The sequence below is a fragment of the Rhincodon typus genome, chromosome 1 (assembly GCF_021869965.1).
Source record: "Rhincodon typus isolate 14 chromosome 1, sRhiTyp1.1, whole genome shotgun sequence".
Taxonomy (NCBI): Eukaryota; Metazoa; Chordata; class Chondrichthyes; order Orectolobiformes; family Rhincodontidae; genus Rhincodon; species Rhincodon typus.
In genome coordinates this window covers 47,955,909-47,982,050 of record NC_063332.1, presented here as the reverse complement: position 1 = coordinate 47,982,050, position 26,142 = coordinate 47,955,909, and the positions used below count along the sequence as shown (strand labels likewise).

At 41.0% G+C, this 26,142-nt stretch overlaps 2 protein-coding genes across 2 annotated transcripts in view; both read right to left on the bottom strand.

Annotated features, from left to right (window-relative positions):
• Nucleotides 1-295: 295 nt before the first annotated feature.
• LOC125484423 (SH2 domain-containing protein 7-like) lies at nucleotides 296-24,878 on the bottom strand. The gene is made up of 9 exons (XM_048603101.1): nucleotides 24,840-24,878; nucleotides 21,229-21,390; nucleotides 20,219-20,349; nucleotides 16,735-16,919; nucleotides 15,429-15,518; nucleotides 11,284-11,449; nucleotides 6,600-6,953; nucleotides 2,595-2,720; nucleotides 296-663 (listed from the first exon to the last, which is right to left on the bottom strand). Exons 2-8 carry the CDS (start codon nucleotides 21,284-21,286, stop codon nucleotides 2,598-2,600), a joined length of 1,107 nt encoding a protein of 368 aa, XP_048459058.1. The 5' UTR covers nucleotides 21,287-21,390; nucleotides 24,840-24,878; the 3' UTR covers nucleotides 296-663; nucleotides 2,595-2,597.
• Nucleotides 24,879-25,032: 154 nt separating this feature from the next.
• Nucleotides 25,033-26,142, bottom strand: part of LOC109922919 (myosin-IIIb) — a 133,326-nt gene continuing 132,216 nt past the window's right edge. The window contains exon 19 of the mRNA XM_048618487.1: nucleotides 25,033-25,131. Within this exon, the coding sequence (XP_048474444.1) occupies nucleotides 25,033-25,131 (99 nt within the window). The remainder of the gene's footprint in view (nucleotides 25,132-26,142) is intronic.

The window sequence follows — 26,142 nt, the reverse complement described above, 5'->3', positions numbered from 1 at the left end:
TTCAGCTATTCCCATTTGAAAATCATCTCAGTGCTATTGTTTTTCCCCCGTTTATACTTTCAAATAAACATGTCACCTGATGTTAATTAATTTGCTTTATCTGACATTTGGACTCACTTAAAACCCATTAAATCTGCAAAGTTTTGCAGTTTTGACAAAAGATCGTGCATCTGAAATGTTACTTCTGTTTCTCTCACCACAGATGTTTTACAGTGCTTCTGATTTACAATTCAGACTTCCAGCATCCAGAGTAACCTCTCAGATAACTATGAATGAAAAAGGCTCAAGAAACAACTTTGATACTCACATTGTCATTTTTAATAGTTGTACAAATTATTTTCCTGCATACACATTAAAGAACAGATCACTGGCATACAAAAAAGCTAATTACAGAACATGAATGGAGTGAAAATATAAACACATCAGAATAAGCAGCTTTTTGCAATTATTAACAATACTTTGTAATGTGAAAAATCTATTCAAAAATAGAATTGTGCAAAATACTCATTGGAGACCGTACATCATATGCCCTGCACACGCAGGTCAAGATAAACTTTGTATCTTATCTCAGAGAAATAGAAGCATTTTATTTTATAGTGATAAACATATCGAAAGTATCATCTCTCTTCGGCCACATGTTGACACACACTTGAAATCTTCAGCCTGAAAGACAATTGTGTCAATTATAACATCAAAAAATCCACACAATTTGTGCTAAGTTTACTGCCTCATTCTATTAGAATTCAAATAAAATTAGAGGCTGCTTTTCATAGCTTAGTGACGATATTAATGTCTAGGACAAAATCCTACTCGATAACACTTATCATAGATAGTCAGGAGATATTTTTGTAGTTATAAATGCTACAATTGACAACTGTAAGACCACAAGACATAGAAGCAGTCTAGCCCACATGCTATCTCATTACCATTGATAGTTTCATTACTGGAGATGTTTGCCTGAATTGTGCAAAACACTCATTAGCAAATCTTTAATCACCAGGTAAAGACCAGTCTCTGAATGCCACTCCCCATGTCAAGTGTAGTTAATATCTCCTTTTCATCCTTGTAGATGGTGAAAGCAGCAGCTGTCATGTAAAGCTATTCCACCCTCATTAGCTTCAATGGAATCTTTTTTGTCTTTTCTTTGCTTTTCACTGATACATCCAGTCACATAATTCAACTCTCCTAGCAAAACAGCACTCACTGGGAACCTGGGGTCATAGAAAGGGCTGCAAGACAGTACTCCACAAGAGTGCAGCTTCCCATATAACAGGGGATGTCTTTTTCTGAATTTCCCTCCTTCGTACATTCTCCCTATTGAAATCATGATTCACCAGTCTCCTATTGAAATTGGATTTTTTTGCCAAGAAACAAGATGTAGGAACACCTAGTTTCCATCATTACATCACTTAATAACACAGTGCATCATTCAAAACCATCTCACTATACATTCCCACAGGTTTTCCATCACGAAATAGGCTTAAAAATAGTATCCATCATGATTTATCATATGAATGATTGAGAGGACAGAACTAAATGTAATATCTCCAGGTTTGCCGATGACATGGAATTGGGTGGGAGATGGACATAGAGATGATTCAGGTGTAATTTGGATGAGCCGAGTGGGCAAAAGCATGGCAGATGAAATACAAATGTGGATAAATGTGAGGTTATCCACTTTGGTAACAAAACAGGAAGGCAGGTTATTATCTGATTGGCACTAGATTGAGCAGGGTGGGTGGGGGGAGGGGGAAGGAGAGAGAGCCATCCTTGTACACCAATCACTGAAAGTAAGCGCTTGGGGCAACAGGTGGTTGACCTTCATAGCGAGAGGATGCAAGTACAGGAGCAAGGATGTCTTGCTGCAATTGTACAAGGCTGTTGTGACCACACTAGGAATAATGCATGCAGTTTTGGTTTCCTTATCCAAGCAAAGCTTTTTCTGGTTATCAGGGGAGTGCAATGAAGATTTACCAACTGACTCCTGGGATGGCACGATTGGCATATGAAGACAGACTGGATTGTTTGGAGCTATATTCACTGGAGTTTATAAGAGGGAAGGAAGTCTCAGAAACATACAGAATTCTAGCAGGACTAGACAGGGTAAATGCAGGAAGAAGTTCCTGATAACTGGGAATTCCAGAACCAGGAGTCACAGTTTAAGGATATGAAGTAGATCATTTATAACTGAGATGAAGAGAAATTTCTTTACCCACAGAGTGGAGAGCCTGTGGCATTTTCTGCCACAGAAGGCAGTTGAGGCCAAAACATTCAATGTCTTCAAAAAGGAGTCAGACACAGTTCTTTGGGTTAAAAGGAATCAAAGGGCTTGGGAGAAAGTGGGAACAGGGTACAGAGTTGGATGATCAGCTGTGATCACATTAAATGGTGGAGCAGGGTCAAAGGGCTGAATGGCCTACTCCCGCTCCTATTTCTGTTTCTATGAGTTGACCATGAGGCCACGAGGAAGAACAGATGCCTGTGTCACACACAAACGTTTTATGAGTCAGCGAACTGCGTGTTGTTTTGTTGCTCAGACATTTTATAATCTGAACATCAGCATAATGTAGGTGTCCAAGCTGCGTCTTACAAACCATTTATTTTTTATCGTAGTGTTCTGATCCTAGTAATGGAATTCTATGTCGCTCCCTAAACTGCTTCGGAGGGAGGTGTGGCACAAATTCCTCTCCACTGTTAGGGCCATGAAACATAGATTGTTGCTGTCAAGACAAAATATTTACTGGTGGTTAAACTTCAAGTATTCGGTTGGTAGTCATGCTTTAAACTTAACTACAAGATACTTCACAAAAAAAGCCATTCTATCAAAATGTTCATAAGCAACTTAATTAATGAAAAGAAGTAGAGTTAATGATGACATTAACAACAAAAACAGAAATTGCTGGAGAAATTCAACAGGTCTGGTGAAAAGTCACTCAACTCAAAATGTTAACTCTGCTTTCTTCCCAAAGATGCTGTCAAACCTGCTGAGCTTTGTCAGCAATTTCTGATAGAAACAAACATAGAAAATGGTGCAGGAGCAGGCCATTCGGCCCTTTGAGCCTGCAGCACCATTCGATATAATCATGGCTGATCATGCAATTTCAATATCCCACTCCCAGGTTCTCTCCATACCCCTTGATCCCTTTAGCTGCAAGGGCCATGTCCAGCTCCCTCTTCAATATATATAATGAACTGGCCCCAACAACTACCTGAGAGAGAGAGAAATCCACAGGATCACAACTCTGAGTGAAGAAATTCTCTTCCTCATCTCAGTCGAGTGGCTTCCCCTTTTTCTTAGACTGTGACCTCTAGTTCTGGACGGTCCCTACATTGGGAACATTCTTCCTGCATCTAGCCTGTCCAGTCCCATCAGGATTTTACGTTTCTATGAGATCCCCTCCGTCATTCTTTTAAATTCTAACGAGTACAAGCCCAGTCGATCCAGTTTTTCTTCATGTGTCAGTTCTGCTGTCCCAGGAATCAGTCTGGTGAACGTTCGCTGGATTCCCTCAACAGCAAGAACATCCTTCCTCAGACTAGGAGACCAAAACTGCACATAATACTGAAGGTGTGGCCTCACCAAGGCCATGTATAAGTGCAGCTAAGACATCCCTACTCCTATACTCAAATCCTCTCGTTATGAAGGCCAGCATGCCATTAGCTTTCCTCAGTGCCTGCTGCACCTGCATGCCACCCTTCAGCAACTGTTCCACCTCCAGATCTCCAGCATCCACAGTTCTTTTGTTTTATCTTAATGTTGGCATTTCCTTGTGTTTTGTCCTCATCACCTGCCAGCAGCATCCTACAGGAACTGATAACATACTGATGTCTGTCTCTATTATTGATTTTCATTCAGGAGTCTACAAAAGTCCTTATTCAACAAAAAAAAAAAATCCTTTGAAGAAACTAACTATTTTGGAAACTGAGTAATGAGGAAATCATCGAGAGTCACTGAGCCCTGTGGTATACAGAAATTGCACTGTTTATATTCCAGTGAACGAAAAAGGGAGAACTTTATTCAGGCAGCACTGTTTCCGTTGAAGCTCTGACAAATTGGGCAGGTCACAAAAAGCAAATTGAATGCTGAAGCGATTTGGGCTGTGCAAATTCAGTAAACTGGATTAGATCTCCTCAAGGGATAACACTGCTTTTATGTCAGACAACCTGCTGAACAAAAGAAAAAAAGACCCGAAATGATTAATCCTACCAGTAGACCGCCAATAGAATAATAATGTTCACCATGCTGATATATGCAACAATAGAGCTTCACATCCTTTTTTTTTGTTTTAAGGAAGAAAGATTTTGCTGAAACACAAACACGTAATGCTGCAGATTCAGGTTCAACAGTAAAACAGAAGTTAATTACACAAGAAAAATGCAATTAAAAAGGAATAAAAACAAACTAATTACATATATTACATGTCTAACGATTTCTAAACACAAAAGTATAAGACCATTAATCCCAAAAGCACCCCTTTAGAGTATGTGCACCAGAAAGAATTCCTATCATTTTGTTTGTCTCATTTTAACTGTGACTTCAAATCCCAGTCTTGAGAATCTGACAGCCTCTTCCTGAAGTAACTGAGTTTAAACTTTCACCTTCAAATAATCCCTTCAGAGTTTTAACTGAAAAAAATTCTGGTTAAACTTCAAAAACTTCTCCGAAATTTTACTAAACACCTTACATTCCAGGAGTGTATTTTTATAATTCTAAACTTCATCCTTTCTCAGGAGCAATGGCTTTCTACAACGGTTTCAGCCAAGTGCCTTGCAGAATTGTCAGAAACTTTTAAAAAAAAGAAAAATTTTCTCCAAGCTTTGGGTATTTCTCTTATTCAAAAGAAAAGATACTAAATCTCTGGCTTTCTCAACTGTAGCCTAATGTATAATGTTTACTCTGTTCACTGGTAACATTCTCCCAATGTAAACACAGATCAATTTCTTTCCTGAAATCTCTCTCTCACATTGTTTTTAAAGAAATTACCATGGCTACAGAAATTCTTACAAGTTAATCACTAAACTCGTTCAGAGACACAGAAAACCCATATACCACAAGCGTAAATTCAAAAATCCAAATTCAAGAGCAAATGATATGAAGACCTTACTACACATGGGTTAGTACTTTGACTGCATCATGTGGGAAAAGGTTCTTGCAAGGCTTTTTTTCACCCACTTCATAAAATTAACTTTTTATGATTAACGCCGGAGTCAAAAGGCAAGTGGTCCAAGTTAGATTTGTGGTCAAACATCCTATGGCCAAAAAAAATTTCAGTTTTTTTTCACTGATTAGAATAGTTTCAGGTATTGAAAAAAACATCTTATATTTATTTAGAACATTTAATACAATAAAAGAAAAGCCTAAAGCACTTCACAGAAGATTATAAAGTATAGTATTGAGCCATGCAAAGATATATTAAGATAGACGGCCAAAATGCTTGACCATAGAGGCAGATTTTCAGGAGTGTCTTAAAGGAGGAATGTAAGGTAAAGTGGCTTGTGGCTTATGGAAAGATGGTGTGATCGCCAATATTACAGTCATTAAAACTGGAGATGCTCAAGAAGGCAGAATTAGAGGAGTGCAAATATTTTGGAGTTGTCGAGCTGGTGGAGATTACAGACACAGAGAGGTCAGAGGCCATGTAGAGTTGTAAAAAGCTGAGAATGTTTTAAAAATCAAAAGCTGTGTAGAACAGTGAGCAGAGTGGTAATGAGCGAATGGCACTTGGTGTACTTTATGGTTATGGGTGACATGATTAAACAGGGTATACCTCTATTTGCAGAAGTACATTAGGATCGTTAAATCCAACAAAGGCCTGGATGAGGGTTTCAGCAGATTAATTGAGCTAGGGGTGGAGCCAGGGAATGTTATGTAGGTGAAAATAGGTGGTCTTTGTGGTTAAAAAGTCACCTCTCAGTCAAATATAACACAGTATGTATCAGCCTCACTTACCAGATGGAAGGATGGAATCAGTGTGAAGGTTGCAATTTTGTGATGGTGACTGAAAACAAAGGCTGCTGTCTTCCCATTAATTAAATGGAGGACATTTTTGCTCATCCAGTCCTGGATGATGAATAAGCAGTCACACAAATTAGACACAACGGAAGGGTCAAGAGAGCTGCTGGGGGGATTGTGCAGGTTGTCTTTGTGTCACTTGTGGAATCTGGTATGTTTCAGTTATTGTCATCAATGGGCAGCGTAAAAATGAGAAATAGTAGATGCAGGGTGGCAAGGATAGATTGTTGGGGGATACCAGGGCCAACAAATGTGTGAACGAGAAGACAGCTTGTTAATTATGAATTCTTGACTGTGATTAGATAGATAAGAACGGACCCAAATCCCTGCTGAATTTCACCAAGAAGTTGATAGGAAGGAAAACATTCTCGTTTCTTACACTCCCAATTTCTAGCAATGTTAAAATTTCAGAATGCTCATTAAATTAGATAAAGGTATCCAGGATGATAAGTACTAAATATTACATAGAATTCTTTAAAAATGCAATTGCAATAATTTCCAATTCCAAATACAATGCGTCCCTAAAATGAACCTGTGAAACCCAACCCTCTAGCTAGCATAAGGCCAGCACAGCAGTTGTACATACCTCATGAACTTGTTGAATCTCCCTCATTGCCAAGCGTATTGAAGGGTACAGCCTTGGGAATGTGCGTTTGCCTCCTTCATGCTCATCCTCAATCCAGTTCTCTGAGTTCATCGCAGCTGAGCCCCCAGAAGCAGCAGCCTGAAGCTTTCTGTCTGTGATCTTTCTCATCACTGGAGGCACTTGAGGCTGGAGTGACAACGGTGAATCAGGTGGTATGAAAAGCTTAGACAGCTCATTGTGCACTCGGTCATGTGTCGAGTTATCGGATGCAGTACTAAAACTTGATTTGTCTTGAGGGTTGGTTGTCACTGAAAAATTTCTGAGCTCTTCATAATCTGGCTCATGGTCACATTTCTAGAAGGGAACAATGTTGCATTATCACATGTGAAACAGTGTTGAGTTAATTTAACTACCTTATGTTGTGCGTCATAATATCATAATGTCTTTTAAGTGCACATTAGACATACCTTCACCCAAGTCTAAAGAGACTTAAGCCCTATCACAAATGTTGAGCTCATAAACCAGACTGATTTCTCAAAGCACTACTTAGGGAGTACTGTATTGGCAGAGGTGCCATCTTTTTCACCAGTTGCTACACAGAGGTTTTATCTGCCAGCCCTTGGTAAACTTAAAAGTATTAAGTGGCACAACCTGAAGAAGCAGCCTGGGTCAACATCCCTTTCTCAACCCACGGGACCAAAACCCAGTCATCTGTCCACCTATTTAATTGCTATTTGTGGAACTATACTCTTAAAATAAAGTGCATAGAATTTTGACCTTTGGAAACAGGGTACAAATGCCAAGGGATTTTGCTAAATCTAAATAATGGAGGATTTCAGGCACGGCTGTGGTTTTGTGACCAGCTCTGGGCGTCACGTGTTGGGAAGGTGGTGAAGGCTTTGGCAAGGATACAGAAGACATTTACTACTATAGTTCCAGCAACAAGGGCTTAAAGTTACCTGACAGACTGAAAAAGCTGAGGTAGTTCACTTTGAGCAGAACAGACTGAGTCGATTTAACAGATGTTTAGTCATGATAGGGGCATGGTAGTTTAACAGTGTTGTTACATAAATGGTTGTTGTGATTATTGGAGGCCAATCAGCCGAGTCCCAGGACATTGAGCAAGAACTCCTTTAGGCCCAATTATCTTCAGCTGCTTTGATGGCCTACCCTCCAACATTACATCAGGAATGGCTGTGTTTGCTGGTGACTGCATATGTCACTCCATTTCCAACTCCTCAGAAACTGAAGAAATCTGTAACCATATCCAACATTCCGGCTTGGGCTGCTAAGTGTTAAGTAGCAATCCCAATGCACAAATGGCAGGTTATGACCGCCTCCAACAAGGGAGAGTCTAATCATGGTCCATTAAGGTCCTATGGCATTATCATCATCTGATTTGTCACCATCAACCAAAAATAGCATTGGACCAGCCACATTATAACATGGTTTGAGAGCAAGTCAGAGGCTGGGGATTCTGCAGCAAATAACTAATCTCCCCCAAGTTTGACTACCATCTACAAGGCACAAGTCATCTGCTTGATGCAACTCTTCCTATTTTATCTGTATAAGTGAAGTTCCAACAACATTGGGCTGATACATGAATCTGAAAGGTTTAGAGGCATGTGGCCAAATGCAGGCAAGAGGGACTAGTTTAATTGGTTAGCATGGACTGAAAGGTCTGTTTCTGTGCAGTATGACTAACTTTCCAGGACAAAGTATCTGTTTGATTATCACCCCATCCGTTATTTTAAACACTTACTCACTTCACCGTCAGCACTCAGTGGCAACAGATGCAAAGCAGCAACTCACCAAGGCTCCCTTGACAGCATCTTCAAAATCTACCATCTCTACACTTTAGAAGAATAAAGGCAGTAGAAGCATGGGAATAATACACGACTACATGTTCCCCAACATGCAACACATTAAACAATGAACTATATGCTGCTCCTTTACTGTTACTGCTTCAAAATCCTGGAACTCCATTCCTAACGGCTCTGTTAACAATGGAGGGTCAGTAGCAAATGGACTGCAGCAGTTCAAGATGGTGGCTCCCCACTCTCCAGGGCAATAAAGAATGGGAAATAAATGCCAGCTTTGCCAGTGATAGTCACACTTCGAGAACAAATGTGAAGAGAAGTAAAGAGAAACTGCTTCCAACAACTTAAAGGTAAGAGGGGAAAGATTTAAAAAGGGACCTAAGGGGTAACATTCTCACGCAGAGGGTGGTGCACATTTGGAATGAGCTGCCAGAGGAAGTGGAGGAGGCTGGTACAATTACATTTAAAAGGCATCTGGATGGGTATACGAATAGGAATGGTTTAGAGGAATATGGGCCAAATGCTGGCAAATGGGACTAGATTTATTTAAGATATCTGGTCGGCATGAAAGAGTTGGACCAAAGGGTCTATTTCCGTGCTGTATATCTCTATGACTCTCACTAAAGGGTCAATAACCAGAGGATCAGAGTGACTGGTTAAATGAATAAATTTTTAATGCATGGAGTGATAAAATGGTGGAAGTGGATTCAATAGTAGACATTAAAAAAAACAGAATGCATTCTCAAAGGAGAGGAAATTGCAAGGATGTGGAAAAGGAGCGTGGAATGGGACCAACAGGGCAGCTATATGCAATTGCAAAGCCTTGGACTTGAAATTTAGAAATAAAAATTCCAGCCGTGCTTTATTTTTAATTCTTTCATAATCCAAATATCATTGTTGAGGCTTGAAGTTGTTGATAATCCTCCAACTTGCCTCGAACTCCGTAGGGTTCCTGTCAAATAGCAATCACTTTGCCATTGATCTGGCGTCGCATGCAGGCCAGACAAGGAAAGGTTGGCAGATTTCTTACCTTAAAAGGGCGCAGAACCTAGTATGTTTTTGGTGACAATTGATAATAGTTGTCATTCCTGAGACTAGCTTTATTTTACAGATTTATCAATTGAATTTAAATTCCAGTAGCTGCCATGATAGAAGTTAAATCAATTCCCTCTAGATTATGTGAACTGTTACATTACCACTACATTACCACCTTCATCTCCTAGGCATCAGATAGTAAAACTAACTACTCTTAAAGGGCAAGATCAACCTATTTTTGCTCACATTGAGTGCTTTACAGAAATGACAAAGATAGGTTGCAACTGACACCTAAGTGGAGTCTTTGCAGCCTATTGCTGTATTCTCACTTGCCTCCACATCCTTTTCTAGATTCTAGAAACAAGCCAGCTCAGCAGTACAGGCAAGTAAACAAAAATGTTGATTGACTGCAGACGATACTGAAGAGAGGGTAGCACAATCTTTGTTTGTTTTTGGAGGGGTGTATTACCATAATGTAACACATTCATGAAGAAAGCAGACCTTTACTTGTCTATGTGAAACTGCTTTGCCTTTCTACCTACTTGCTTTACAAAAGCTTTGACATTGGAAAAGTTCCAATGGTATTCCAGTAATTTGTCCAAGTTGCAAATTTCTTAGCATTAAATCACACAACTTGTCAACAGTAAGGAAGACAAATCATAGCAGAGTTGGATGCTGTCTGCATCCAGAAAGCTAAATCATACTCCTGTGTGCACACCGCATTCTCTCCTCACTCTTGATGCCCCAATCTCTGCCCTTTCCCAAAACTTATTCATTCTTTTAATTCCATCGTCACTTACTTTGCCCCAACATGTTCCCCATGACATCTGATGTCTGCTATTTTTCCCTCGCACACACTGGCTCCCTTGTCTCTCAAGCACAGCAGATGTTTTGCAACATTACCAGCCTGTTTCCTTGCTCAGTGCCAGGGAAGCAGTGAAAAAGGAAGGTACCTACATAATCAGGAGGCTTACTAGTGATGTATGAACAGAGAGAGCTGGGAACTGTACAGGAGAATTGTGAAGTGGGAAACAGATGGCAAGAGTCAGATCCTCGGCAATAACTGGAACACACTCAGGCACTGTTCATGTAAAAGTGTAACAGAATAATAAGCTTCAAAAAATTCTGAAAACCCAGAAAAGCTTGAATAACATGGCCACAATATGTTATCAGAGCTGAACTGGTAATTACGGACAATACAGTTCCCTGAACATAGTACAGTTTATTTTGCAAACTCATATGGGTTTTACACATGGACTAAGCAGCATAAATGTCAGGAAGAAAGTATGTGAATACCAATATATGAAGAAAAGTTAACTGGACTAAACATTTACTGCTTATTGACAGTGTACTGCTCCCCGAACTCAAACTCATGAAAAATTGCTAAATATAAATTTTTAGTCCCAATTTCACTTTAGAACTGTCCAGTTGATAAGAATACTGGTCAAGAATGCAAAGTGAATCAAATATCTATGTGGAATTTGGGGAGAAAGGGAGGGTCAGTGTGTGACTGTAATGATAAATTAGCGTTACAGTGGTTTATTTCTAAATTATTTAATTTAAGGGAGGTGGCTCAGAACACGGTTGGTAGCAGGTGCACATTATAAAATTACCTGAAGATTCTGAAGTAATGTACGTAGAACAGTACAGGCCCTTTGGCCCACGATGTTGCGCCGACCTATTATCCTACTAAGATCAAACGACCCTGCATACCCTACATTATACTATCATCCATGTGCCTATCCAAGAGTCACTTAAATGTCTCTAATGTATCTGACTCCACTACCACTGCCGGCAGCGCATTCCACATATAGAAACAAATTACTTACTTGACCACAAGGTGTAGTGAGGACCTCCATGAATGGCTGAATTCCAACAGTTTTGTAATAGTCCACCAAGTCTGGCAGTGATGGGTGGGCCTTATCTTCTCCCAGTATTACATACTTCCCATTAGGCTGCATTTCAATCATATAGTGTCGGCAACGATCCACACCTCTGGAAGTAAAAACGTAGTAAAAATAAGGGGAGTGATCAAACGTGAACAGTTTGCTTTTGATTTACTGATCCAACTGAACAACTGGACTTTTAATTCTTGTGTTTTGACAGAATTGGGGAAACAAAACCACATTTCATGTTGGATTAAAGTAGTAACAAGGTTAACCAGGTTAGTAAATATATTCAAGCTGTTTTACCACTGTGCAAGACAGACAGACAGTATGGAAAGTTATTAATCCCAAACAATGGCTATGTTATGATTCAATAGGCATTGTACAAAAAAAGTGTCTCCTTAAAATATAAATAAACATGGCCCATCCTTTTAACGAATTTTACAAGCATTGTTGGTACTTTATTTAAGGAAATATATCCTGACATTGAAGGCAGTCCAGAGAACTTTCACTAGATTAATTACAGATAGGCAGGGATTTGTTACAGGGGAGGTCGAGTAGTTCAAGCTTATATTTTTGGAAGAATGGGAGAAGACCTTATTGAAACATAGATTAGAGAGGTTGTTTTCTCTTGTGAGTGACTGTAAGACTAGAGGGCATAATCTCAATTCAGGTGTCACCCATTCAAGACAGAGAGGAGGAAGAATATCTTCTCTGAGGGTAGTGAATCTGTGGAATATTTTTTTAACCACAGAGGGCTGTCAAGACTGGGTCGTTAAGAATTTTAGGGCGGAGATGGATGGATTTTATTCAGTAAGGGCATCAAGGATTACAGGGGAATAGCAGGAAAGTGGAGATGAGGATCATCAGATCATCAGACATGATCTCCCCTCGATAGCACACTTGACAGGCTGAATTGCCTACTTCTGCTCTTATGTTCTTAGATATGCCTGAAGATGTCCATTTAAATGTATTCACTCAGGAAACAGTGTTGCCAGTGCCACAGTAAAAACAGGAACAGAAAATGTAGCCGAGCTAACAGAAAAACTGAAAAATAACAAATTAGATGAAGTGGTATTTAAGTGAATTAGGGATGGGAGCATATAAAGTAGAAAATTACGCAGTCTGATTGCTGAGGAAAGAAAGTCTGGAGATAACGGAAACTCCTATTACAGCCTTCCAATTCTCCATACATATAGGAGCAGTGCCAAGGACTGATGGATTGCAAATACTCTCCTGCTGTTCAAAGGAAATGGTGAAGGATAAATCTAATAATAATAGACAAGACAGCATGAAATCAGTGGGGAGGAAACTTAGAAATAATGAGATGCAAAATGATTCAGCACTTGGAAATGCGTGAGTTGTAAAATAGATTTGTTAACGAGAAATCATACTTAATTAAACTTAGTCCAATTCTTTGATGAAGTTGCAAGAGTTTTCAATGCCACAATGTAATGAGTCCAAATTTGCTCCATAGCCTTTTGCATGGACCTTTATTAGGCATCTGAAATATTAACTCTCTGTATGTCTCTCTCCACAGATGCATCAGGTTTGCTGAGTATATCCACATCTTCTGTTACGTTAAGAACCAGAATTCAGCTTTCTGATGCGGAGAGAGTGCACACGAGAGCAGACAGGGATAAAACCGTGTAAAGTACGCCAAGTAGCAGGGAATTCTGGGCATTTTCAGGACGGTGTAAATAAAGTTTACAGTTGTGATGAATTTGCTATATATTCTGATAGACCAGGATGAGAAATTGAAGTTCTAGTCAAAAATAAGAAAGAATCATATTAGATACAGACAACTGCGATCAAATGAATCTCATGAAGAGAATAAACAGTATTGGGGCATTCTTAGGAGTGAAATGAGGAGAGCAAAGAGGGATTAATGAGATAGCCTTGGCAGTGGTGTTAAGGATAATCCAAGGAGATTCTAAAAATACGTTAAATGCAAAAGAGAATAGGGCCCCTTAAAGATCAATGATGTCAGCTACATGTTGAACCTTAAGAGATGGGAGAGATACAAAATGAATATTTCACATCAGTTTTTTACTTTGGAGAAAGAAATGGAGGCTAGAGAACTCCAGGAAATCAATGTTGATGTTTTGAAAACAGTTCACGTTACAGATCAGGAAGTGCTGGAGGTCTTAAAATACAAAGGTGGATAAATCTCCAGGACCCGATCAAGTGTATCCCTGGACATGGTGGGATGTTAGGGAAGAAATTGCAGGGGCCCTAGTAGAAATGTCTGTAATCATCTACAGCTGCAGGAGATATGCCAGAGAACTGGAGGGTGGCTAATGTTGTGACATTATTTAAGAAAGGCTGGAAGGAGAAGCCTGGAAACTATAGACCTGTGGGTGTGACAGCGGTGGTAGGTACATTGTTGGAAGTGATTCTGAAAAATAGAATTTAGATGCATCTGGAGAGGCAAGGACCGATTAGGGATCGTCAGCATGGTTTTGTGTGAGGGAAATTGTATATCTCAAACTTCATCGAGATTTGAGGAACTAACCAAAAGATCGATGAGGGCAAAGCGTTAAACATTGTTTATGTGGATTTTAGTAAAGCCTTTGACAATGTTCTGCATGGTAGACTAATTAGTAAAGTTAGATCACATGGGATTCAAGGCAAGCTTGCCAACTGGAAATAAAATTGGCTTGACAGAGGGTGATGGTGGAGGGTTGTTTTTCGGACTGGAGGCTTGTGATTGGTGATAATCCACAGGGACTGGTATGAGGTCCACTTCTGTTTGTCATTTATATCAATGATTCAGATGAGAATGTAGGAGACACAATTAGTAAGTTTGCAGATGACACCATTGTCCATTGTCTTCCTCAATTGGGACAGGAGCGGAGGAGTGGCAGGTAGAGCTTAATTTGGATAAATGGAAGGCATTGCATTTTGGTAATACAAACAAGGACAGCACTTATATAATTAATGGTAGGGCCCTGGGTAGTGTTGTAGAACAGAGGGACCTAAGGGTCAGGTATATATCTTCAAAATTTGCATCAAGGGTAGACAGGATGGTTAAGATGGCATTTAGCTATCTTGCCTTCATTGCTCAAAGCATGAGTATAGGAGTTGGGATTTCATGTTGAGGTTGTACAGGACATTGAAGAGCCCTCTTATGGAGGACTGTGTACAGTTCTGGTCACCCTACTATTGGAAGGATATTATTAAACTAGAGAGGTTCAGAAAAGATTTACCAGGATGTTGACAGGAGTGGAAAGTTTGAGTTATAAAAAGATGTTGGGACTTAGTTCACTTGAGCGAAGATGGTTGAGGGGTGATCTTATAGAGGTTTATAAAATCATGAAGGGGAAAGAGAAGGTGAATGACAAGAGTCTTTTCCCTAGGGTGAGGGAGGTCAAAACTAGGCGGCATATTTTTAAAGTGACAGGAGAAAGATTTAGAAAGGACACAAGGGGCAACCTTTTCACAGAGAGTGGTTCATGTGTGGAATGAACTTCCAGAGGAAGTGGTGGATGCAGGTACAGTTACAACATTTAAAAAAGACACTTGGATAACTTCATGAATCGGAAGGATGTAATAGGAGGGATACGGCCAAACACAGGCAAGTGGGAGTAGTTTAGTTTGGGAACATGGCCTGCATGGACTAACTGGACTGAACAGTCTGTTTATGCTGTGACTGAAACATTGCATTAATATACTGAAACAAATCTTGTAGTCTTATTCAGAGATAGTAGGAACTGCCAATGCTGGAGAATCTGGGATAACAAGGTGTAGAGCTGGATGAACACAGCAGGCCAAGCAGCAGAGGAGCAGGACAGCTGACGTTTCTGAAGAAAGGTCCAGACCCGAAACGTCAGCCTTCCTGCTCCTCTGATGCCGCTTGGCCTGCTGTATTCATCCAGCTCTACACCTTGTTATCTTGTAGTCTTACAACTGCTTTAGTTGTAGGTGATGATTAACTACTTTTTGACTTCATCAGCCTCACCCATAACAAAGCTATTCCCATTTGGATTGTTTTTACAAATCTGTAATATTTTTCTTGCATTTAGTACATATCAGATGCTCAGGTCAGTAACTGTTTCAGTTGAAAAGAAAAAAGGAAGAAATTTTACCGAAATGTGAGTGTGTATCCTTCTCTACTTCCACTGACACGAATAAGGAAGCAGCCTAGAGGCTGGTTTGCCAGCAAGTCTTCACTTTCTCTGTAAAACACAGGAATATGAAAATGTATTACTCTGGTACACATGCCTAATAAACAGAAATGGAGCTGAAATGCAGACAGCTGTTATAAAGCAGGATATAGGGGCAGCACGGTGGCACAGTGGTTAGCACTGCTCCTCACAGCGCCAGGGACCTGGGTTCGATTCCAGCCTCGGGCAACTGTCTGCGTGGAGTTTGCACGTTCTACCCTTGTCTGCGTGAGTTTCCTCCGGGTACTCCGGTTTCTTCCCACAGTCCAAAGATGTGCAGGTTAGGTGGATTGACCATGCTAAATTGCCCGTAGGTGTTCAGGGATGTGTAGATTAGGTGGATAATGGGACGATGGGTCTGGGTGGAATGCTCTGAAGTTTGGTGTGGACTTGTTGGGCCGAAGGGCCTGTTTCCACACTGTGATGATTTAAAATAAATTTTACAGGGCAGAGTTCATTCCTACCAGCTTTGATCTTGTATTCCTTCAACACATGCTGCCTTATCCAATCCTTAAGTCTCCAGAAGAGGTTAATGACATTTGAGAGGATTCAAAGGAACAATAAAAATATAATGATTGATAAAAGTGGGATGATGGGGAGGCTCAGAGGAAGAGTTGTGGGGGCAAGGAGGTGGGGGACAGGGAGGTGTTGCGGGGGGCAGGGAAGAAGGGTTGCAGTGGCATAGTGGCAGAAGAATATTTACAGCGGCACAAGGTGGGGGGCGGAGGGGGAAGAATGGTTGCGGCTGGACGAGGGGGTGGGGAGTGGGGGCAAGGGAAAGGTGAGCTGGTTGTGAGTTGGAGGCATGTATTGTCATGGGAGGGTGGTATTTGGGGTATGCGTTGAGGTGAGGGCTAGAAGGCTGACCAGCTTCTAAAAAGAACTGAAGCTAAGTCCCAAAGACCAAAAGGTGGGCCCTTCTCATTAAACTGCCTCAGCACTTGGCCATCCCCATCAACGTCCCAGATCTACATCTGGGATTGACAGGCCCAATTCTATCGCACCCCTGGTTCCCGAGTGAAAGTTTGGGTTAAAAGGCCACATTTGACTGAGGTGGCATGCCGAGACAGGAAATGTCCCAGCTTGAGCTATATAACTCAATAATGAAAATCTTTAAAGTCAAGTGGTTCCCCTTCACTTCATGCAATTCCAATCAGCAAAACTGAGCACAGCATTGCTGCAGCAAAAAAATGCAAAGCATATCCAATAGATTTAAAACTGGACTCACCTCCGTGTAATCATCCCATGGAACCAGCACGGAAAAGTGCCATTCTGAATGACTTTTCGAGCTTGAGTCTCTTTGAACCAACGAATTGTGGCTCTCTTCTGGTTGATTTGCTGCTGTTCCTTATCGGCTTGTTCCTGTAACCAGCTGCTATTCATGCGGTCTCGAGAATTATCAAATGGGGTTGCCTAAAACAGTGACAGAAGTTACAACCAGCAGCCAGTTATTAAAGTCAGCAATGGAAATAGGATACCACTGAATGGGACTGGTTACATATTTAATATTTCCTCATTTATCCTCAGAGAATCCCCATGAAAGACAATCCAAGCATAACATAAGCCTTCAATTTAAAATGCGTCATTTCCAAACCCATATCTATTTCCTCCTCGTATCCATCATCTCCTCTTTTACTACAACACACTGATATTAAGGCTTTCCTAATTCTGCCCGAGATCATCCCTGATTTTAATCACTCCACTTTTGCCAAGGCTCTAAGCCAGAATTCCTTTGCTAAAGATCTTCATATCCCTTTGTTCCTTTAAAGCTACTTTTTGATGAAGGTTTTGCTTCTCTCTCCCAGTACCTCCTTATGTGGCTCAGTGCCAAGTTCTTTAAAGAATCCACACAGTGGGGAAACAGGCCATTTGATCCAACAAGTCCACACCAAGCCTCCGCAGAGCATTCCACCTATACCCCCACCCCCTACCCTATCCTTGTAACCCTGCAATTTCCATGGTTTACACACCTAACCTACACAACCCTGGGCACCATGGACAATTTAGCAATCCACCTAACTTTGGACTGTGCAAGGAAACTGGAGCAGCCAGCGGAAACCCATGCAGACACGGGGAGAATGTGTAAACTCCACACAATCAGTCACCCGCAGCTGGAATCACACCCAGGTCCCGGGTGCTATCAGGCAGCAGTGTTAACCACTGAGCCGTGTTGCCCTCTGGTCGATAGACCTCCTGCACGTGTTGCAGGTACTATAGCGCAAGTTGTTGTCGTCATCGGTTGCTCTCTGTTGACCATTCCTGACTACAAGGATCAGAAATATTATAGGAAAGTGCTGGTACAATGGGAGGGAAATGCTCCTGGAGAATGGAAGAGGAATGGGATTTCAACATGCCTGTTACTGGTATTACTGGGTTTGAAGCCATTCAACAGTACAGCACTTCACTAATATATTTAATTCAATTTCCCAGATTATAACAGGGAAGTAAATTCAAATTTTACACTTGCTGTATGGGCCCTGCACCTACTGCACAAGTCTCTCTAAGCCCAGAGTCCCATCCATGCCTCAATCACAATTGTGTTTGACCTCCTAACCCTAGCTGTTACTCCCAGCATCCAATGGGATTACCAACTTGGGTGGGCTGTAACCACAAAGCAAAAAAATTTCTTTCCATGCAACATCTTTCATGGATTCTTCTGCTCTACTGGGATGTCCCATTAGCCAACTTGGGACCCTAGTTGCTGCATGATTCAAAACAGAATGAAACCCTCACCTTAAGATAACAGGGGTCAAAAATATTGAGAAAACAACACTAGAAATATCACAGTAATTCCCACACATGCAAAATGATTGAAATAAACTGAAATTTCTTTGCATCAAAGTTTTAAAACATGCATAAAAATGATTCTGTTAGAAATATCATTTTAAGTCACAGCTTTTAGAAAAGATCAGTTTTCTTTTTACAGATTTGTAATTGGCAAGTAAATTTAAAAAGTGTTTTGCTGGTCATTTGAACGAAAAGAATCCAATGAATAGCATTTGTAATAATAAATATTAATTTCCATTACACAAAGTTTTGTCACTTGTGTGTCCAGGAGCCCCACCTACATCCTGGATATTTTTAATTGATCCGTTCAGACACTTCTCTGGAGCAGGGGAGATTTGAACCCAGGCTTCCTGGCCCAGAAGTAGGGGCACTGCCATTGCACCGCAAGAGCCCTCCACCAATATCAATGTTGATTACACGTTAAAATGTGTGAAGTGCTCTATCTTTAGGCCTGAAATCATCCAAATTAAAATTTGCTGAGTCAAAGAAAAATGCAATTTAACAATGAAATGCCTCCTAGAGCAGATACCAGTCCCAAAACTAGTATTGCCAGCATTATTTTCCCCTTTGTTTCCTTTGAATATATTGTTCTTGACAGGAAGCAAAGATAACTTGAACAGGCATCTGGCAAAAAAAAACACTGCCCATTTTAAATACATGTTTCTCCCATCCTCCATCTCTAGCCCTTCCAGGTAACTTGTCGTTACGCCTGCTGCTCAAAATAATTGATCAGGTCACCTGGGTCGTTACTCTCAAAATGCTTCTCCTCTTTGCTGATGCAGCATGCTCTACCCATCCCAGACAGCAAACAAGCTATAAAGCTTGACGTAGACATGGTCAAATCAGTAATAACAGAAACCAAAAGGTCTGAGTCCAGGCACTTTAAAAAACCAAGTTAAGCCCAGTTAAAGTCTATCATTTTTCAATATAAATATTAGGAGGTTTATTAGTCACCTGCACCATTCTATTCACTTTCAATCTAGAAAGTGAGGACTCAATCTTATTTGGGAATATTACAAATCCAAGGATTTATGCAGTGGTTATGTTTCAAACTCTCTCTTTAATTCAAGGTAAAATGGAGCATGTGATCTCCTACTACTGCTGCTTGGAAATAAGCCAATGTGACCTGGTTACCATGGAGGACCAAAATCGTGGTCAAGTTCTGTTGAAACACAAGTGTCAGGTTTAACACTTAAACACAAAAGAAGAGACAGTGTCTCGCTATTGCGGACTAAGTTTCATAGACACCTTGGTCCCAGAGCGAGAGAAAGAAAGAGACAGCAAGTGAATGAGAACAAGCAGGCAAGACAGAGAAGGAGTGTGTCAGAAAGAGATAAGAGCAGCAGCAATTGCAAACAGCTGAGGAAAGAGTGAATTTCTGTTAGTCACCAGGCAGAACGCAGGTAGGAACAAGCTTTCTGGTTGAACAGATGGAACCAGTAAAAAAAAAAAAATTAAGGACACTGGAAGATTGGTCTTGGTATGGCTGAGAAAAAGGAACCACCAGAACCAGCTGTGCTGCTGCAAGTTGGATTTTCAGAAGACTAAATGGAACTTTTGATAGACATTGCATGTCGTGGCTCAGAGAGTGGAATGAAATGAACCCATTGGAAGCAGTTCCTGTAAAGGTTGTAATTCAATAAAGGGTCTGGTATATGATATAAATCCAGCTTTTGCATCTCTGGTCACTTCAGGATGGAAAGAGGAAATACCTTTTCTGCAGTTTATGTCTAACTGATGTTGATTTTAGTATGTTTGCTAATAACAAAGGGTTCAAATGTGAAATTGTGCCATCTGGTCCTCAGAGTCTATCACTTAAGAATCAAATCTCTTTTTAAAAAGTTTTTGGTCTGTTTAGGGATTGTAACTGAAAACAAGCAATTTAGTTTCAGAAATAGAAAAATGGTTCGGAAAGCAGGCCATACCTCCACTAATTTACTCCGGGGTCTGGGAACAGGAGGCTGGACAGCATTACGAAATTTATCCACAGCTGCAGAACGAGGTCGTGGAAGAGGCTTCTTTTTCCTTGGGAACGGAATTGGAGGTGCCACCGTTTCTGCACGATAAAGACTTCGGTTAACAAAGCGTCATTTTCTGTGCAACATCATAGCTTATTTTTGAGTTTATACAATCCACTTAACAATCCATTCAGAGACTTCATTTCAATAATATTATTGGACTGCTAGAGATTATGTTTACTACATCAGTACAATATACATGTTCGAGGTGCAAGCAGTGGAACACTCGCTTAAGCTGTTCACTGCTTCTTGTTATAGAGGGATATGGTCAGGGAGAACGAATGAGATAGAGAAGGCGGGGTGACAGGGAGATTCGCTTTTGTGTTTGTTCCAGATTTCCAACATTCACAGTTCTTTGTTTTACTAAAACTTCGAGCTTTCTGCACACATGAAAACAGACAATGACAATAAAGGAATTCTTCTCCAACCTTGATAGGGTCCTGTCCCAAATGGCAAGGACCGCTAGTGTAATGGGAGAAACATATCAAATCAGTACAGCAGCAAAACAGTTGTCCACTCCACTGTGCCGCTGATATTGTCGCAGGCCATCCAAAGGAACAGTGTGCATTGACAACTCAAGGATTAAAGTAAAACATCGTTTGCTCACTTCTCCCTTGCAGACATGTTCTGTCTAACATTGTGAAAGTAATTGATCTGAGATTAATTACTTTTGCAGATTTATACCTTGGAGTATCCCAGACAAGGGACACTGACCAAATGATGCCACTTCCAGGCTGATATTTGAAGAACAAGTATGAAAAGCAGATAGATCCATTTTCTGACCTGATATTTCAATACCGGCTTTAAGATCTGCAATTTTTAGGCAACAGAGTCTTTGGAATGGGCATGATTTGATGGGTCAACATTGGGATTTTGTCAAAGTTCATAAATATTTTTACAGCCTAAACAACACCTACTTTCATTCTTCCATTCCATTTCCTGTTTCTTTCTCTCCATTTCTTGTTCCAATTCCATTTGCCGTCTTTCTTCAATCTGTCTTTCCAATTCTAACTGACGTTGGTTTTGTAGCTCAGCCAATAAGATTTTATATCTGCTTTGACAGCGGAATCTTTTGTAGCCTGAAGAACATAATGGCATTAATCCCCTGGACCAATTCATTTCTACGAAAGTCTTTGGTACCGCAAATAAATATATCTACTTTTCAGAGATGAAAAATGTAAGAAGCACAAAGTACAAATGTAAAATAAGAATGTCTTTTTGGATTCAGCACAACAATGCAGTCTGCTGGGTCTCAACACACTGTTCCCTTGTTAGACGACATCAGATGCATTTCCAAAGAGAAAACAAAGATAAAACATTCCCAGAACGGAATGGAGATTTGACTTTGCAAACTGAAGACAAGAAGAATCTTTTACATGGAACTGGATGGTTCAACCAAGATATGTCAATATTTATACTCTGTTGTAGGGCTGCCAACACTCTTGGTTTAGCCTGGAGACTACAAGGATTTGTCCTCAATCTCCCAACCATTTTTCAAAAAAGCAAAGCAATATGGGAGATTTTAAAACAACAGGTTGCTATGAGCGGAGTCCTGGATGCAGCATAGTTCATTTAACTGGGGGAGGGGGTTGGGGTGTGGTGGCAGGTCACTATTTGTAGGCAATACTCCTGCAGAGGCACACCGTGACACAACGTTTGTGGTTAATATCACCTTGCCTGTTCATTTCCCACCGGCCCTGAGCCCGAGAGTGAGCTGAGACAGAAATGTTTGAGAATGAGGAAGCCAGCTCGAGAGCAGCACTGCTTCCAGCTGCCATGACTGAAGCTCTGCATCGTTCAGATCACAGGGATAACTTGCAGAAGCAGCACATGAATGGAACCAAGTTAGAGGTGCCTTTGCTTCCCCTTTGTGTGTTGTTCCTTCTAGCTCACATTGAAGTATAGACAGTGGTGGAATAAATGCACTCCACCCCCTCAATAAAAATTAGCAGCTTTATTGTGCACAGTGTCGGAAACAACAGGTCAATTAATGATGGTATCGTGGACAGTGGTTAAAAACATTTTCACAATAGCTCGATTGAGTTGACAATCTAGCCACTTAAGTTTCTCACATTCTTCACCACTGATAACAAGGGGGAAGGATTCTTTGCTGACAGTGGCTCTGGAAATGGCCTGGAGAATTTCTTTCAGCCACTGTCCAGGGATTATGTGGCTGTTGCTCCCAGTCCACCTCCAGCATGTTTTTTCTCCCCCTTTTACTTTCCATTTGATAACGGGATGGGGACATCACTGACATTCCCAATTCTCCTTGATGTGGTGATGGTGGTGAGCTTGTTTTTGGACTGTTGCAGTGCTCAGTAGCATTGGGAAGGGAGCTGCAGAATTTAAGTAACCAATCTCAGGACAGTGTGGGAATTATAAACGAAATAACCAGTGAAACAGCATGCTGCAAGAAACCTCTGAAGATGAAACACCACTGGTAAGCTTCTCATGTAAAAAAAGCACTCCCTGTGATTTGCCCTGTGCTGGTTAATTGGACAGCCAGCCTGCCCTCTAGTTATTAGGGTCAGTGGACAGACTCTTGCAGTTCACAGCTCATGCGTCTTCCAACTTGACAGCAGCAATGAGATGCATGGAAGTTAAATGAGGGCAATGACACCCTGAATGGCCAGTCTCTAACTTCTAAATTTTAATTTTAAAAAATGGCATTTGCAGCCAGGCTATTACTAGGGGAGTGAGGGAATCCCTCAATATGGCATTTTACTATTGCACCCAGGGAAGGTCTCTGTGGCTGCTGGGAGTGGGGGGCTAAACCCTAACCATCCATGGGGAGGTCACCTTCAAGCAGTTAATCTGGTCCCCCAGTGGCTTGTGGGAAACTTCATGTCAATTAGAAAACCACAGTGTCCTACAATTGGCCTCAAGTGGTCCTTCATAAGCCTGGCCTTGCTGTATCCAGATTCTGTCCCTCGGAAAGTGGCCCAGTGAGAGGTGGAGTGGGGAACCTGTATACAAAACACTGGCAATGCTACTTCTGGTACCTAAACACCTCCGTTTCCAATTTCTGCAAGGACAAACCAAAAAAAAAAAATCAGGCTGCGTATTTTCATTCAAAATATCCAAGAAGGAAGATTTAGTTTGCTGAGAATAGTCAGTCCTTTTCAGACATGACATAAATACAGAGGATTTTTAAAAATACAGCTATTTAAATGTGGGAGACATTGGTATGGCTCGCCCATCTCAACTTCCAAGAGTCGGTTGGCGATTGCTACAGCCCTTGAGGCCATGACGCTCCCACTGTGGGTTTAGATTAAAAACTTCAGGATACTGATTTAAGAACAATCTACAATATTTATTTGAACCAGGACAACATGTTCCTTGGGAGGGCAGGTACGGTATGGAGGGAGGTCAGGGTCGTGTAGAGGGAGATTGGGGTAGATATGGATCGAGGTCAGGGTAGATTGGTGACTAGAATTGCTAACATTCTTATTAAGTTGTGCTACAACCTCCAGAACTATCTGGGATGTCTTGGGTAGTTTTCCTGCCACCAAGCCTTCCTCTTAGTATTAGTCTAAGTTACTGATATCAAGTGAGGAACAATGCCCACAGAAAGTCTTTGATAGAAGATAGGCACAATGTTGATAAACAGAACAAGTTCATTACTTACCATGTTAAAGATAGTTACATGACCTTTGAAATACATGACATACTCTTGAGAGAGATGTTAAGTTCAACGCGAGAGTAAGTTCACATTGCTGCTACTGAAACATTCTGTATACAACTGAACAACCTGAACCTGATAACACATTCTGAATACACTGGTTAGCTTCTGCCAGGAGCAGACTTTTCTATTCTGCTGGACAAAGCTGATCTCTTGATGTCAGAGTCTTTCTAGGTACTGTACAAAACAACAGTTCCCACTGCATTAACTGCTTAACTGGCTACCGATAGGAGATGCTCTCATGTAACCCTGGTAAGCTGTTGCAGTATCTGGTATGTTGTGAAATGTCACAGTTACACCTTTAATATACATGCTCCTCATATAATGGCATTGTGACTTCAGGGTATAAAGGCATCAGACTCCAGTTTAACTGGGGCCACTTGATGCATAACACAGAAAAAGTGTGCTACTCCTTCTAACTAAATAGCTTAACATTAGTTCAAACACGAAAGTGCCTATGACTAAAGTATCAGGAGCTTCAAGTACTGCCTGTTGAATCTTCCAGACACCATTAACCCTGTCTAATTTGTGTGTTACAGGAGCCAACATAAACATTGCCACTTTGGGTACAAATATCCATGAGGAAAAACCCACACCACACGGCAGTTCAATAGTAACCAAAATATTGCAGACGGAAGTGACCTGGTGATGTGGAAGGTGGACACTGAGTCCAACGAAATCTGCTGTGTCCTGGATGGCATTGAGCACCTAGTGTTGCTGTGGCTGCACTTAATTGATGAAGGTTAAGAACGTTCTTCTGACTAAAGCTTTGTCGATGTTGCTGAGGCTTTGAACCACTCATTGTAAAGTAACGTGCAAGCTTATGAATTACAAACAAAAGCAGACCTGCTCTGCCTTTCAATAAGATCACGGCTGATCTGCTTGCTTTCGGAATTCCAACTTTCATCCTACTCTTGAACATCGATAGCAGTTTTGCTGTATAGGTAAACCTCTGGCTGACAAACAACCAAGATCTTGCTGGTCTTAAGCGTTGAATGAGCCCATTAAAGGTTGCGTTTCAATGGCTTTCATTTGATATTTATGGTGCATGAATGTTAACAGTTATTTGGATGTTATCCAGGTCCTCCAGGACACTTCTGTGAACTGATTCACTCGCAGAAGAATGGCAAATAGAGCTCTGTGGAAATCAAACCGTACTTATGCTAAGTAAAAGTCAGATTACACTGCACTCTGACACTCCTTGCATGCAAATTGCATTGGTACATGACCTTCAGGTGCAACCATTTATAAAAAGTCAGAAAGGAAATTGAACCGTAACACTGCTCCAAGTGCTTGTGGGAAAAGGATTAGTGCACAATTTTCTCTCATTATTTGAAAATCAGGCTAAGGAGTTTGACCCCTATCAATGTGCATTATTAGGTTGAACTGGGCCGAGTTACTGAAATTGATCAATTTTGAGATGACAGTTTGAATGATATGGGACTGGAATTAAATTTAAATCTTCAAGGATCGGTATATAAAGCAGGGCAAGAGTTATAGCTGGGGGAAAGGCAACTATGAGGCGATGAGGCAAGATTTAGGATGCATAGGATGGAGAAGGAAACTGCAGGGGCTGGGCACAATTGAAATGTGGAGCTTGTTCAAGGAACAGCTACTGCGTGTCCTTGAGAAGTATGTACCTGTCAGACAGGGAGGAAGTGGTCGAGCGAGGGAACCGTGGTTTACTAAAGAAGTTGAATTTCTTGTCAAGAGGAAGAAGGAGGCTTATGTAGAGATGAGGCGTGAAGGCTCAGTGAGGGCGCTTGAGAGTTACAAGTTAGCCAGGAAGGACCTAAAGAGAGAGCTAAGAAGAGCCAGGAGGGGACATGAGAAGTCTTTAGCAGGTAGGATCAAGGAAAACCCTAAAGCTTTCTATAGGTATGTCAGGAATAAAAGAATGACTAGAGTAAGATTGGGGCCGGTCAAGGACAGTAGTGGGAAGTTGTGCGTGGAGTCCAAAGAGATAGGAGAGGTGCTAAATGAATATTTTTCGTCAGTATTCACGCAGGAAAAAGATAATGTAGTCGAGGAGAATACTGAGATACAGTCTATTAGACTAGACGGGATTGAGGTTCATAAGGAGGTGGTGTTAGCAATTCTGGAAGGTGTGAAAATAGATAAGTCCCCTGGGCTGGATGGGATTTATCCT